Source organism: Carlito syrichta, unplaced genomic scaffold (assembly GCF_000164805.1).
Source record: "Carlito syrichta isolate Samal-C Ts95f unplaced genomic scaffold, Tarsius_syrichta-2.0.1 Scaffold128021, whole genome shotgun sequence".
Classification (NCBI taxonomy): domain Eukaryota; kingdom Metazoa; phylum Chordata; class Mammalia; order Primates; family Tarsiidae; genus Carlito; species Carlito syrichta.
Genome location: NW_007072117.1, coordinates 90,355 through 104,956, shown reverse-complemented (window position 1 = coordinate 104,956; position 14,602 = coordinate 90,355). Strand labels below are relative to the sequence as shown.

Below are 14,602 nucleotides of genomic sequence, written 5' to 3'. Positions count from 1 at the left end.
CTGCTGGGCTCCGGCAATCCGTCTGCTCAGCCTTCCGAGTAGCCGGAATTACAGGCATGCGCTACCATGTCCAGCTGATTTTTTGATTTATTGTAGAGATGAGGTCTCGCTGCCTAGGTGGGTCTCGAACACGCGGGCTCAGGCAATCCACTCACCTCAGCCTCCCAAAGGTGCGGGATTACAGGCTGAGCCACTGAGCCCGGCTTCATTCTTTATTTTAAATTCAAATATCTCACCACTGTGAAACAAAATCCAAATTGTCTCTAAAGTAACATAATAATAGTAAATATTGTTTATTATAAATCACATTTTTAAGTAGGTTTTGACCTACTAAATACTTATAACAACCCTATTATTATCATCATCTCTTTTTAGATTTTGGGAAATGAAGGCTTAGAGAGCCTAAGTAACTTACCTTTTTGTTACACAGCTAAAAAGTGATAGAGTTGGAATTTGAACCCATGTCTTCCAGTTCTGTATTATACTGCTTTTTTTCTAAGCTACCATTTTTCTGTTTTTCTTTTTGATGAGTGCAAAATATCATGACTGCATCATATTTGAAAATAACTTGTACCTTTTCTCTGGTTGTTCTTTTACAGTTTATTCCCATGCCAGTGCTATATGGAGTGTTTCTTTATATGGGTGCTTCATCTCTAAAGGGAATCCAGGTAAATTACTCACAGTACTACAGGCACATCTGTGATGACTTATCTCAAGGTCTATTGATAAGTCCTGTGACAGTTAAGAAAATGACATCACCTGAGGAGCAATTTTTAGACCACAATTAAATTTCTTCAAGCTGGTCAGAGTTACAAAAATTAAAGAAGATTCTGTCCAGGATCTAAGGTTAATAATCCAAGGGTATTTTTATTTGCCATAGTATGTTAAAACTGCAAGAAGTTTAGATTTTACAGCTTTTTCAAAAAATAGTAGCAGTATATTTCAAGATATATCCAAATATGTGCATATAATCTTTGACACTCTAATAAGATTTATGGACATCTATATATATGAATAGAAAAAAGGCCGGGCTCGGTGGCTCAGCCTGTAATCTCAGCACTTTGGGAGGCCAAGGCAAGTGGATTGCCTGAGCCTGCGGGTTCGAGACCAGCCCAGGCAATTTGTTGAGACCTCGTCTCTATGATAAATCAAAAATTAGCTGGGCGTAGTAGTGATCGCCTGTAGTTTTGGCTACTTGGAGGGCTGAGGTGGAAGGATCGCTGAAGCCCGGCAGGTCAACTCTGGAGTGGCCATGAGCATGCCACTGCACTCCAGCCTGGGCGACAGAGTGAGATTCCAACTCAAAAAAAAAAAAAAAAGATATCCATTGTAATGCATACTATTAAAATATTGGAAATAATCCAATTACCCAACAGCAGCAAAATAATTAAGTAATCTATGGTGCATCCACTGAGAATTGATAATCATGACTACAAAAGTAACATCGTAAAAATGCTCATGACAAATTCCAAAGTGAAAACCACCTACCTTAGATTTACATAGCTATGAGTTTGAGTTGTATTAAAAGGGAATTAGAAAATTTTTTTAAAAAATTATTGGGATAATGAGAAACTGGGTGAAATTTTCCCTTTTATGCTTGTTTTTATGTTATTATACTTATAGAATTATTATTATTATTATTATTATTATTATTATTTTGAGTCGGAGTCTCACTCTGTCGCCCAGACTGGAGTGCAGTGGCTGCTCCCGGCCACCGCAGCCTCGACCTGCTGGGCTCCGGCGATCCTGCCACCTCAGTCTTCCAAGTGGCCGGAATTACAGGCATGCGCTACCACGCCCGGCTGATTTTTGATTTATTGTAGAGATGAGGTCTCGCTGTCCAGGCGGGTCTCGAACCCGTGGGCTCAGGCAATCCACTCACCTCAGCCTCCCAAAGGCGTGGGATTACAGGCTGAGCCACCGAGCCCGGGTATAGAATTATTTTTAAAGTTAAAATAAAAATAAAGGTATAGGGTAAAACAATTTCAAATATGAGGGAAACCTTATGCATTGTTTAGGTAAGTAGTGGCTAAATAAATATTTTAGGCACTGTATTAGTTTTTATTGCTGCATAACAAATTACAACTTAGTAGCTTTAAATAAAAAGTATGTATTATCTTGCAGTTTCTAGGAGTCATGAGTTAGGCTACAGATAAGCCAGGTGGTTCTGACTCAAGATGTCTCATGTGTTGCTGTCAGGATGTGGACAAGAACCACAATATGTGAAGGCTTGGTAGGGGTGGAGGAGGTTTCCAAGATGGCTCTCACACAGCTGTGGATCCAAGTCATCAGTTTCTTTCTGGTTGTTAGTAGGAAGGCTCAGTCTTTTGTTTTTGTTTTTGTTTTTTTTGTTTTTTTTTGCCACAATGGCCTCCTCATAGAATACTTATGTGTTCTCACAACACGGAACCTAATTACCTCAGCATGAGAAGAAAGAGAGAGAGAGAGAGAGAGAGAGAGAGAGAGATAGAAAGTCACAGTGCTTTTTTACTTAATCTTTAAAGTCACACGTAGTCATTTCCACTTTTTTCTATTTGTTAGAAGTAGTCACTAAGTTCAGCTTGCACACAAGGGGAGGGAAAGAAAGGATTTTATCTTTTGAAGAGAAAAATATCAAATAATTTGTGGACACATTTTAAAACCTTCACAAGTATATTTTAAATCTTTATAGAAGTTGTAGGCAAATTAACTCTGCTTCTTTCTTTTATGATATTGTTATGATTGAATAGTATTTCCTCAAAATTTATGTCTACCTAGACATAAATGTCTACCTAGACATTGTGGCTTTATTGGAAATAGAGTCTTTGACAATGTAATCAGATGTGAATCTCAAGATGAGATTATCATGGATTTAGGGTGAGCTCTAAATTCAAGGACGAGGGTTCTTATCAGATGAGGAGAGGACACAGAGAGACACAGGAAAGAAGGCCATGTGAAGGTGGAGGAAGAGATTAAAGTTTTGCTACCACAACTCAAAGATGCCAGGAGCCTCTAGGAACTGAAAGTGACACATTTTCTCCCCTAGGCCTTTCGGAGGCAGAGTGGTCTTGCCAACATCTTAATTTTAGACTTCTGGCCTCCAAGGCTGTGAAATAATAAATTTCTATTGATTTAGCATCAAGTTGTGGTTATTTGCTATGGCAGCCCTAGGAAACTAATATAGATTTCTAATTAAATTGGCCTTTGAATAATCTTGTTTTATAACATTATATAGCCAAAACATTCTAATTTTCTTGACAAAGAAACTGGAGGCTCATTTTTGGATAGTTGTTTGTTTTTGTTTTTTTTTTTTTGTCAACTGAAAAGAAGATACAAATTGCAGCTTTGTATATGACATAGCTAGACTCATTGCTGTTTAAAATATGTCAAAGAATAGTTACTTGGCTGAGGACAGGAAGCACAGGATCTCTGTTGCTGAATGTACTATGTAATGGCTTCTGACTTTGGGAGAAGAGGAAGCAGGTAGACCTTAGAAGGGTGCTGGATATCAGATGGAGGGAAAAGTTCAATATGAAATAATTGTAAGATTACTAAATACCCAAAGTACAAAATAGTATGACTGAATCTTCATCCCAACACTGCGTAAAATTAACTGCGAGACGGAGATGGTCGAGAAGCACTATGTGTTTAAATTTTGGTCGGATTTAATTTGCTCATTTAAAACTTCATGTATAAAAAGTATATTTTGATAGAACTGGTTTAGTAAGGCAGACAGGGAAGAGTATTGAAGAGATTTTATTTATTTGTTTTGCTTTTTTGTTTTTATTTTTTGCCTTTGGCAAAAGTTCCACAAGTACTAATTTCATCTGTAAGTGAAAAGTATTTCTTATTAGGCCCCAGGCTTACATAAATACAGAGCAGAAGTTTAAGAAATAAAATAAAATCATTTTGATAGGTTCCAACAGTTTTTCTCCCCTAATTCCAGTCACATGATTTTATATCCAGGAGGTTTAGAATTAAACAAGAATGTCAAATTTTGGAATTATTTGGAGTGTGAATCTTTCAAATGAAAATTAAACAAAATATTATCAAAGACCCATGAGTTAAGTATAATTAGTTTTAAATAACACAAATGAGACAGTAAGTGGGTCACACATTGATTAAACAGGGTCGCATACTGAGAAGCAGAGTTTGTGAAAATTTAAGTGAGCCCAAAGCTCAGACAGTTGAAATTCATATTTAGAACTGTAGCTAACTGGTTTGAGGAAGTGTAATATTGATATCAGGACATGATAAAAGCCAAATGAAAAACTCAGAATATATTTTTCATGATTGTTATTACTTAAACATGTGCAGAATATCAAGGAGTATGTTACTTTGTTACCATATAATATTGGAGGAATTTTTTACCTGCTATATTTTACCTGCTTGTTTGGCAATATTAAAAAACTTATTATCTAGGCTTCTCACAGAAAAAACAGATCACAGTGTTCTCATGAATGCTGTTTCTGTATTCAGATATATAACCACATCTATATTCATTCTAACACTTCAGGAATCCAAAGTAAAGCAAATGTGCCATTTAAACAATAACAATTGAAGCACCCACACACTGAAGTACACTTATGCAATAACATAGCTTCACAAATGGAGAAATGGTGGCTGGGAAAGATTAGTTCTATAGAAAAGGAAATATTAGATTGTAAGCCAGAGGATTGTATTTTATTTCTTTCCTGTTCCCACCTCTATCATGTAACAAGTTATATTTGTTTAATGACTTCTAATTTAAAAAAAAAATTTAGAAAATAGAATTAAAAAGACCTAATGACATGTATATGGAGAAAATGGAGAGAGGAATCAGAAATGAATTTAGCCTTCAATATTGAGTAGATGATTCAATAATGTTTTGGAAGATATGTGTAAATATGAATAAATGAATGGTCAATGGATGAATGCATGTATGTATGATTCTGGTTTAGATAATTGAGGGAAGAAAGGTCATACCATGCTATCAAGCAGAGAACACCTAAGAGAATTTTATGATGAGTTTGGGATTCTTATTACATTTACAAGCAGATTTGGTAAAGCAGGATGTTTTGACTCTAACATTTTATCTCTGTAGACATTTGTCTCCCTGCAAATTAGAGTAATTTTGACATATTTGAGAATTGCTTTACATTTTTTTAATAAGTTAGCTAAGAAATAAAATCTAATATTACTCTTTTGAAAATGCATACTGGATTTTACTATAGAAATGGCATGAAATAAAACAGTGACTGGCAGTGATTGAAACCATTATTTTCTGTATAATTCCTTCTTGTTGGAAACACTGAAAACAAAACTTGGCCTGAGAAAAATTAATAATTCATATAAAATAAACTAACAAGCAGGATACTTTGTAAGTAAAATATCATCACATATTTAAATTTCTTCTGAAAATTTAATTTATAAAATCAAATAGAAAAAATTTGGTTTGCTTGATAAAGAAGATCTCAAAGTTAGTTATAACGATAATAATATGTTTATATTAGTATATATTATTATACATTATGATATTATATACACTATAACAATAGTATTATGCAATATTATGTACTGTCTTTATGGCAAAATTGAAACAGAAATAACATTGATTCAGATGAAAATTGTTTTAATAAAATACACTTGAAAAATATCAATGTTTTGACAGTACTATATAGGCAATTAATCAAGAAATTAAATTGCGTCAGCAAAATCAACTCTGAAAAACATTATATTAACAAAACTTTATCTTAGTTAAATCTTTGTGGTTAAGATGTATGTATTTATAAAGAAAACATTTAAACTTTCATTGGAAATTAAAGGAACAAAATCAAAACTTCAAAGTCAAAATAAGGAGTTAAAACATCCTCATCAGCAGCTGGATATGGGTCTAGAACTCAGAAGCAAGAGAGAGCTGAGGTAGAAATCTAGGTCTGAGAGTCATCAGCAAGCATGTGAAGGTCAAAGCCAGGAGAGAAGAGGACAGAGAATAGGAATCCAGGAAGTCCAATACTTGAGGGGCAAATAAACGAGGAGATTGTAATATGACAATGAAAAAGAAGATGGTATGATTTTATTTTGCCTCTCAGGTCTCTACTTTCCAAGGTAGCAATATTTAGCATTGGCCTTTACTATTTTTAAACTGTTCTAAATTGTAACACGACTTCATATTCAAGAAAACATGGGATATTATTGAACTGAAATTGTAGTATTTCAGAAGATAAGTATAGCAATTGTGTTGTCCTGATGCCCAAATATCAACTTCAGTGTAATTCAGATATGTCATGTAAACATAAAATTTTGAACCATACTAAACATCGAATTGTCCTACTTTTATTGTTATCTTACTCCCAAAACCAATTTAGTCTGTTTAATCTTTTAGCTCTTTGATAGAATAAAGCTTTTCTGGATGCCTGCAAAACATCAACCAGATTTTATATATCTAAGGCATGTACCACTTCGAAAAGTCCATCTCTTCACAATTATTCAGATGAGTTGCCTTGGCCTTTTGTGGATAATAAAAGTTTCAAGAGCTGCTATTGTCTTTCCTATGATGGTATGAAATTTCTGTCAACCCTTTTGTCTTTCTTAAATTTTCTGGTCTTTTTGAAAACATATGAACTGATGTTGGAGCAATAGAGTTATTTTGAACAATTATTGGGAATTCTGGTATTATCTTTGGCATTAAAACTAGTGACTAGGATATCTATGAATTTGAAAATATCTATGAATTTCAGTGATTCATATTAGTTTATTCTCTGTCATTCTGAATGTTTGTATGGTTTGAATTAATTGAAACTAGAAGGGAAAATGAAGACTTACAAATTTTAGCATTAAAAATATACTAGCAAATATAAAAAGTTAAGATTTTTAAAAATAAAATTGTATCAAATGTTTAAGAAAAGTTTCAAATACTTCAAAAACTATAGTGAATTTGAATAACTATAATTTTAAAAATTGTAGTCTAGATAAGAATGTTCTAATGTTCATGAATATAGTACAAACTATTAACTACTATATTTGAGGAATAGTCAAATATGTATGTATTCAAAATTACTCCTATACTGACTAAAATTATGTCATTATTCTAGGGATATGGTAAGAAAAGGAAATGAAGGAAGCAAAAGACTAGACAATGTTTTATATATATATATGTATGTGTGTGTGTGTGTGTATGTATATATACATTCAAATTTTACTTTAATCTTAGTTCTAATAGAAGCTGAATTATTACTATCAAAAAACAAACAAGCATCTCCACATCTGCCATTTCTATTTTTTTCTTTCCATTTTAAATACTTAATGATTTACTTCAGGTATTGGCCCTGGTATTTGTAAGAAAGCTGATGGACTTCTTGTTTACCAAACGGGAGCTCAGCTGGTTGGACGATTTAATGCCTGAGAGTAAGAAAAAGAAACTAGAAGATGCTGAGAAAGAAGTAAGTGAGAGCAAAACCAATGTTTTATAAAGAAAGAAAAAAGGTACATAGTAATAGCTCTTTGCAAAACTAAATTATTGTTTTTATCTTTAGACAGTGATTACCAGCAACCACAGGTAAACTAGTTTGAAAGTTTAATGTTTAAAAACATAAATAATGAATAGAGAGCATGAATGTCTCACATGAGGAAACCAATCCTAACAAAATATACATACTTTGTAATTAATTATCCTCCAAACTGTAAAGCTTATTTTTCTGATTCCTTTCTGGATGGCAGAAATTTGCTGATGCCAAACTACTTCCAGATTATGGTCATGTGGTAACTGATTTTTGGTTAAATATGTGAGAAGAAAAAAGAGACATTACTATTGTTGGCATTTCCCCAAAGAACAGAGTTTTAATAAAAAGATTCTAATGAAAAACTAGTTATTCTTGGAATAGGTGAAATGCTAATGAGGAAAAATGTTCATCTGATTTGGTTTCAAAGTGATTTAAGATTGACTAAATGTTATTTGAGAACATTTCATTTCAAATATTTGTTCTGGGATTTAAGTATTTCCACAGACTACTTGTTTATCCTATTCTATTTCATATGCTATAACAATGCATTTTAAGTGTTATAGCATAAAGTTTGTTTGTAAGCCTGGGTCTATTTTGTAGGCTATTAAATCAAAACTTTTTAAAACGTACATAAAAACTATAAGAGTATAAGTAGGAAAAAAAAAATGACCTGTATAATATTTAGCAGAATGATTGAGCCCATACATTGTAAAACATAAAAAAAAAATTTCCACACAAATAAAAGTGAAAATAAAAAATGTTTAATGAGAATTATATATTATTCTATTTTTCTTGCTCCTAGAGGTGGTCAGTAAATGTATTCTATCTTCAGAGTATATTCTATCTATAGAGTATCTATCTACAGACATTTATTTCTCTATAAATAGAAATCTGTTTCTATCCACAGAGTATTTTCTCAAATCATGAATATATTCCCCATTTCCTTTGGAGAAATCATTTGCAAATGTTTCAGGGGTCTTTGGTTTTGCTTAGTCTTTTAATGAGGCTAGATTTGGTCACAAAATCTAATGTGATTTCTGTTCAAAAATTTCTACTAATATGGCTACATAATGCGTGATCACTTTCCATGGTGTTCTATCACTGTCAGTGAATTCCCACATGTAGAGATGGATCATGATGATATATCTTAATTCTTTATGAATATTTCAATTTTTCCAAATGTTGTAGAATGCATACTTAGAATCATACTTCTTATAATATTAATGTAGCACTAAAATAGTATATTATAACATTGTCATTATTTCTTTATATTTCTGTTTGGTATATTCTTATTTAGATATTAGCATTAAAAAATAATACTTTAGGATATTTTGATAGTCTCCATTTCTTTTTTGGGCTTTAATAAACATTTGCTTTTATCCTCAGACACCATTCAAGAAAAATATGGCAAAGTTTGACACAAGTTAAATTTAACTAAGATGGACACCAGAATATGAAAATTCTAAAGCCTTAAATGATCCATACTTTATGTAATTAAAATTATTCAGTTTGAAAGCAATTTCCAAAATGTTTATATTCCAAAGAAAATAATTTTGAAGACAAAACTCATTAGCTCTGAGTTTCTGTCACAGTCTTCCTGATAATTTTAGTGTAGCAGGTACGGGAATTACCTTGTTTTAATATAATGTTGGTAAAAAAGAAAAATGCTTTCCCACCAAGGCCACTGTCTGTGGTTTGCATGTTTTCTCTATGTCTGCATGAGTTTTTTCTGAGTACTCCAGTTTCCCTCCACATCCCAAAGAGGTACACATTAGGTTCATTGGCATGTTTACATTATCCCAGTGTGAGTTAGTGTGCGTGTGAATGCCCCCTGTGATGGGATGGCATCTTGGCTAAGGCTGCTTCCTGCTCCCTTCCTTGTGCTCTGAACTGCTGGGATAGGCCCCAGCCACCCATGACCCTAAACTGGAAAAAGTATGTTGGAAAAGTAATTAATAAATGAATACAAATAATTTAAAATAAAAATTCAAGTATATGATAAGCATACAAATGTACAACAATGAACAGTTCTATGTGAAAGTGTCTACCCATATTTGTCATTGTTTTTAACTGCTTGATGATAAGAGATGCTCCTTATAATTTTTACTCTGTAAACATTTATTCCTTGGTTTAACCCACCACCTCTGCAACTGCCATAATTCACTGATTCACTAAAAATTGGGTTATTCATTATCTTACTTGTTTTTATTAATCTTTCTTAAATGTATTTATAGCACACTTTTATTTCAGTGTTTAATATTAAAAGTGTTTTGGGTCTTTATTTAGAAACTTGGTAATGTTTTGGTGATCAGAAATATGCTGTAGGAATTTAACTCTTGTTTATATAAGCTAGACTATGGTAAAATTCGTTTTGTTCTACATTTCACTTAATGTCACAGTTTCCATGAACCTATCAACAACTTTATGTGAGGACTTACTGTATCATTAATTATACTCAAGCAGTAACTAGCATATTTAATTTTGCTTTATTTTCTGTCAAATGTCTTTCTGCTTCTGGTGGAATATGCTAGCAACAGCCTCAGCCATCTAGTCATCTCTTCCACAGTATTCTTAAGATATACTCATACCATGAAACATTCTTGTCCTCAGGACTTCAGAAAATGAAGAATGATACATAATCTGTTATATGATGTTTAAATTCTTTCCTACTGTGATTCAATAAAAGTTTCAAGTTCTCCTTTTTCTGTGAAAAGGGAGAAAAAAGTTTGATTATAATCATAAATGTATTAGAATTTGCCATTCCCATTGCCCAGAACCACTCACATGGCCGTGCATGTGTGGTACTTGTGTGTGTGTGTGTGTGTGTGTGTGTGTGTGTGTGTGTGCACGCGCGCGTGCACACTTGCACGCCCACATCCTATGTCCATTTTGGAATTTATTAATCTCATAGGGCAGAGAGCTATGTAATGAACTTCTAACACTCATATTATATGCCCACTGTACTCCAGTGGAGTTTTAATATAATGCTTTAGAAGTTTTCTGATTATGAAGATAAAGATTTTAGAAGTATCTATTACTAAATTTCCTAAAACTGATGATTCTAAAAGGAATACAATAAAGATTTACTGGGGGGCAGTTTTACAGCTAAATTCTTTAGATTCAAGTTTGAGGGAAAAGCCTTGCAACACATTAACCAGACAGGTTTTCAGATCCTTAAAATCTCAAATGGATTAGTAAATGATACCTTCATATGATCCTCAGTACATGGAAGAAACAAGAGAACCAATAATACAGTCGGGAAATAATCCATTATTGAGCATTACAATATAATTTTGATTAGTGCAAAGATAACTAATTCTTCATTAACCTGGATAGAAAAAAGGAATTTTAAAGATATTTACTTTCTAGCTTGGAATTATAGTAAAAGAGTATGATCAGTCAAAAGAGTAAGAAGATTGAAGAAGAATTATGTTAAAATTTCAATTCCTGGTTGATTTCTACTTTTTTCCCAGACTTCAGTATTTTATTTTCTTGAGACTTATGGATTCCATAGCAGGATATGTTAGATACTACAGAGGTGTCTTATACCAAGGCCCAGTCTTCAGGAGATTGTGTGTTAGGATAGTAAATGGACAAGTTCTCCAGAAATGTTGCATTTCTGCAATTGTTCAAATTTATTGAGTAACTTTGATCATAATCTGGCAAGATGGTAAATAGCAGAAATGTCTCAGCTCCCTGAAACTTGAATATAAAGTATGCTCACCTCTTGTCCTTTTGATGATAGTTACAAGCTTGTACCTTTATCCTCCAGGGTTTTCCTCTCAGTAGCCCATTTCTGGTTTTATGGCACCGAGAAAACATTCATTTGACCTTAAAATTCAATAATGAGTTAAGCAGAATAAATAGCTACACAGGCCAGTCCAAGGTCGCAGAGCTTCTGTTCCAAATTTTCATGTACTTCATGCATATGCATATGCATATGCTTCAGTTTTTAGAAAGAAAGGATTATAATCAGGGTAGAAATGAATATTGGAACCCTGACATTTTGCACATTGCTCTGTGTAAAGGGAAGACTGCAGAATCAAATTCTGGATGTCCAAATGTGCTCAGAGTACCAACATGCCTTCCTTCCTACTTAAATATTCTCTAGGATATTGTACACATTTGACAAAAGGCTACTGTTAAAAGCAGAAAACCCCAGCAGAATGTTTGCTCCCAGGCAGGGTGAAAAGGGGTTAATGGTAGATAAATCCTAGAAATTCAACTCTATGGAAGTGATCATGATATTGATACTTCTTAATTTACTGGGAGTTCACTCTAACATATATACCACAGAAGAAAAATAAAGAGGACAAGAGGGGTGCTGTGATCTGTATAAAGGATCATGAAAAAGGCCAAGAAAGCATAAAAGCAATCTGAAAAAAAGTGCAACTAAACAACAGAGGATGTTTTACTGCTAAGAAATGTTAGAATTGATTGTGGACTTGGGAATCACGGCTAAATTATTACACAGACAATTGTCATTTCTAATTGAATCTTAGGGTGGGGCAAACATATTCTCCTTCCTCAACCAGTGGTTCTCCAAAGTGTGGTTCCAGAATTCCAGAACCTCTGCCACATCTGTCAACATCTGGCAGCTTATTAGAATGCAACTTCTTGGGCCCTACTTCAGACATATTGAGTCAAAACTCTGGGAAGTGGGCTAGTCACCTGTGTTAACAAGACCTCTAGGTGATTCTGATGTAACGTTTGAGATAAGCCCTTTCCTAAAACCATAGAATCAGACTCTAGAATATAACCTAAGTGTAGAGACACTCTGTCAGAATTTTTATTTATAATAATTCATATAATTACCTAGAAACTTTGAATCAAATATTCTCATGAAAAATATATCATATCTATGTATTTATATGAATCCTATATGAACCCTCCACTTTTCTTTTTCAGTTTTTATTAAGTGAGTAGTTTTACATATTGACTTTTAAATTCATTGGAAATTATACAAAATATTTCTTATAAATATAAATAACATTTAATGTTTTTCAAAGACTATATGGATATATATTTATGTATGTAATGCTCACAGCATTATCTGTTCCATTTGTAATTAGGGAAGAAGATGGTTTGACACTTCTTACATTATACAGGTTTTGTTTTTACTCTTGGATAAAATAAAAAGGTTCAGATTAACTTCTGATGTCCCTTCCATTCCTTAAGATCTGTGAATTCTGAAATTACTGAAGCTCGTCTCTCTCTAATATTCTAAGCACCTTTGTGAACATTGTTCTTCGTACTTTGAGATATTTGAAGCCCCCTCATAGATACAGACTTTGCCTGAAAAATTAATATCTATTTCACTAAAGGTAATTAAAGGATAATATTATTTGCTAGATATTATGACATATGAATTGTGAGTTTTGTGCCATCATAAATACAATTCAGATTCATGGTGTAATTTGATATATAACACCCTATTTATCAAAACAACGAAACTTGACTTCAGTTTTATTTTCCACTTCTCCTCAGCCTAGGCTTTTGGCTCCAGCCAGACCAGTTGTTTATTGTCATGCACATCTTATTTATTCCTCACATTTGGGGTCAGCCCACATTCTTTCTTCTAACCTAGAGTTTCTCCTTTCTTCAACCTCCATCCTGTACTTTTCATCTTTTACACTCCTGATTTTTTACATCCTCTGAGCTTAGGATTTATATCTTACTTTTCATTGTTGTAATCTACAGGTACCAGACTACCTGTGATATAGATTGTGCTTAATACATATTAATTGAATGGATTGATTAATAACTCCTGGATTATTCTTCTTGTTAACTATGTGCATAGCACATAATATGTGCTCAGTAAATGTTTGAGTGCTGTTGAGTAGATTCATTTTTCTAAGCCTCAATTTTCCTGCCCCTTACAGGATATAGCATTAATTGTTCTTCACTTATTTTATATCTGAAAAGTGCTTTGACTATCTTAATTAAAAGATGGCATTTAAATCACAGTATAAACATTCCTCTAGTCAAATTGGCAAAATCCTTCAAATGTCCTTGGGTAAGCTTTGATCATCATCCCCTTAACATTCTCCCCATGTTGTAGAACTCAGCATATTTTTAATGAACCCTGTGTAAATTAAATGCTTAATGGAGCTCATTTTAAAGTATTTCTGACTTATAAGGTGGCGATTACCCGTTAGCTTTATGCTATCACTTTCGCTTTCTTTTCTGGAATGACTGAGATAACCTAGGTTGTGGTTGTCGTGACGGCTAGTGCCTGATTTGACTGCTCCTCCTCAGAAAGCCTCAATTTTTGGCTTCCTCACAGTACTGCCGGGATGCAGCCGGCCCTCCATCCCCGCGCTCCGGGGCCCACCCAGCTTCCTTCTGGCACTGAAGGCAGCGGCTGCTCTGCCACCCTTCTCTTCAGATAAGCATGGCTTGGAAAGCTATCTTTAGAGGTGATGAGTTTTTGTTTGGATAGAATTATGACTAGTATAAAGCCCACACATGCTAACAAGCCACAGAGTGCAAAATAATTATTGAAAGCAATTTGAGAGAAAAGTGGAAAATCATCTGAGGAAAAAACAAAATTGTTCACAAAGCTTTGGACCAATTTTTTGCTGTTAGATTGAATCTTGAGCCTTTGTTTTCTGCTGCCAGGTAATCTAAGCACTGAAGGCACTGCTCTTCTCTTCAGCTTTTTTTGGATTTTACTCTTTCTTAAATCCTTCTATTTGTCTCCTTGACATTTTATTTAGGATTGGCCAGAAAAGATACTATATATCAAGCTTAACCTTGCAATGGGCAACCAAGAAAAGAATTGTGTTTTGTTCACATCTTAGTTTTGCCTACAGTACCTTTGGTATCACTGATTGTCTTCTCTGTGCAAAGAGGTAACCTTTCCTATAGCAAAAGTAACCTTTTCTACCTGAAATGATACATATGCTCTGCCGTGAACTCCAGGATGTGCACATAAGTTTATGTGATGTCTGTATTATGTTCCATGTATTGTGACTAACCTAGTTGCAAAGCATGCTTCATTCTAGGCTGCACGTCAGCTCTGTTCAAATGTTTGAACAGGGAATTTCAGACCTGTGGTACTATCTACTCACCTTGATTTAGTTCTAATGGTGCTGCCAAATGACATGGGGAATTGGCATAATACACAAGTAATAGAATGC

The 14,602-nt window shown here is 33.7% G+C and overlaps 1 protein-coding gene across 1 annotated transcript in view; it reads left to right on the top strand.

The window, feature by feature from the left end:
- The window catches only part of SLC4A10 (solute carrier family 4 member 10), a gene marked incomplete at its 5' end in the record, with an annotated part of 44,188 nt that overhangs the window by 15,846 nt on the left and 13,740 nt on the right, over positions 1-14,602 (top strand). The window contains 3 exons of the mRNA XM_021707953.1: positions 600-668; positions 6,344-6,517; positions 7,278-7,400. Coding sequence (XP_021563628.1) covers positions 600-668; positions 6,344-6,517; positions 7,278-7,400 — 366 coding nt within the window. The remainder of the gene's footprint in view (positions 1-599; positions 669-6,343; positions 6,518-7,277; positions 7,401-14,602) is intronic.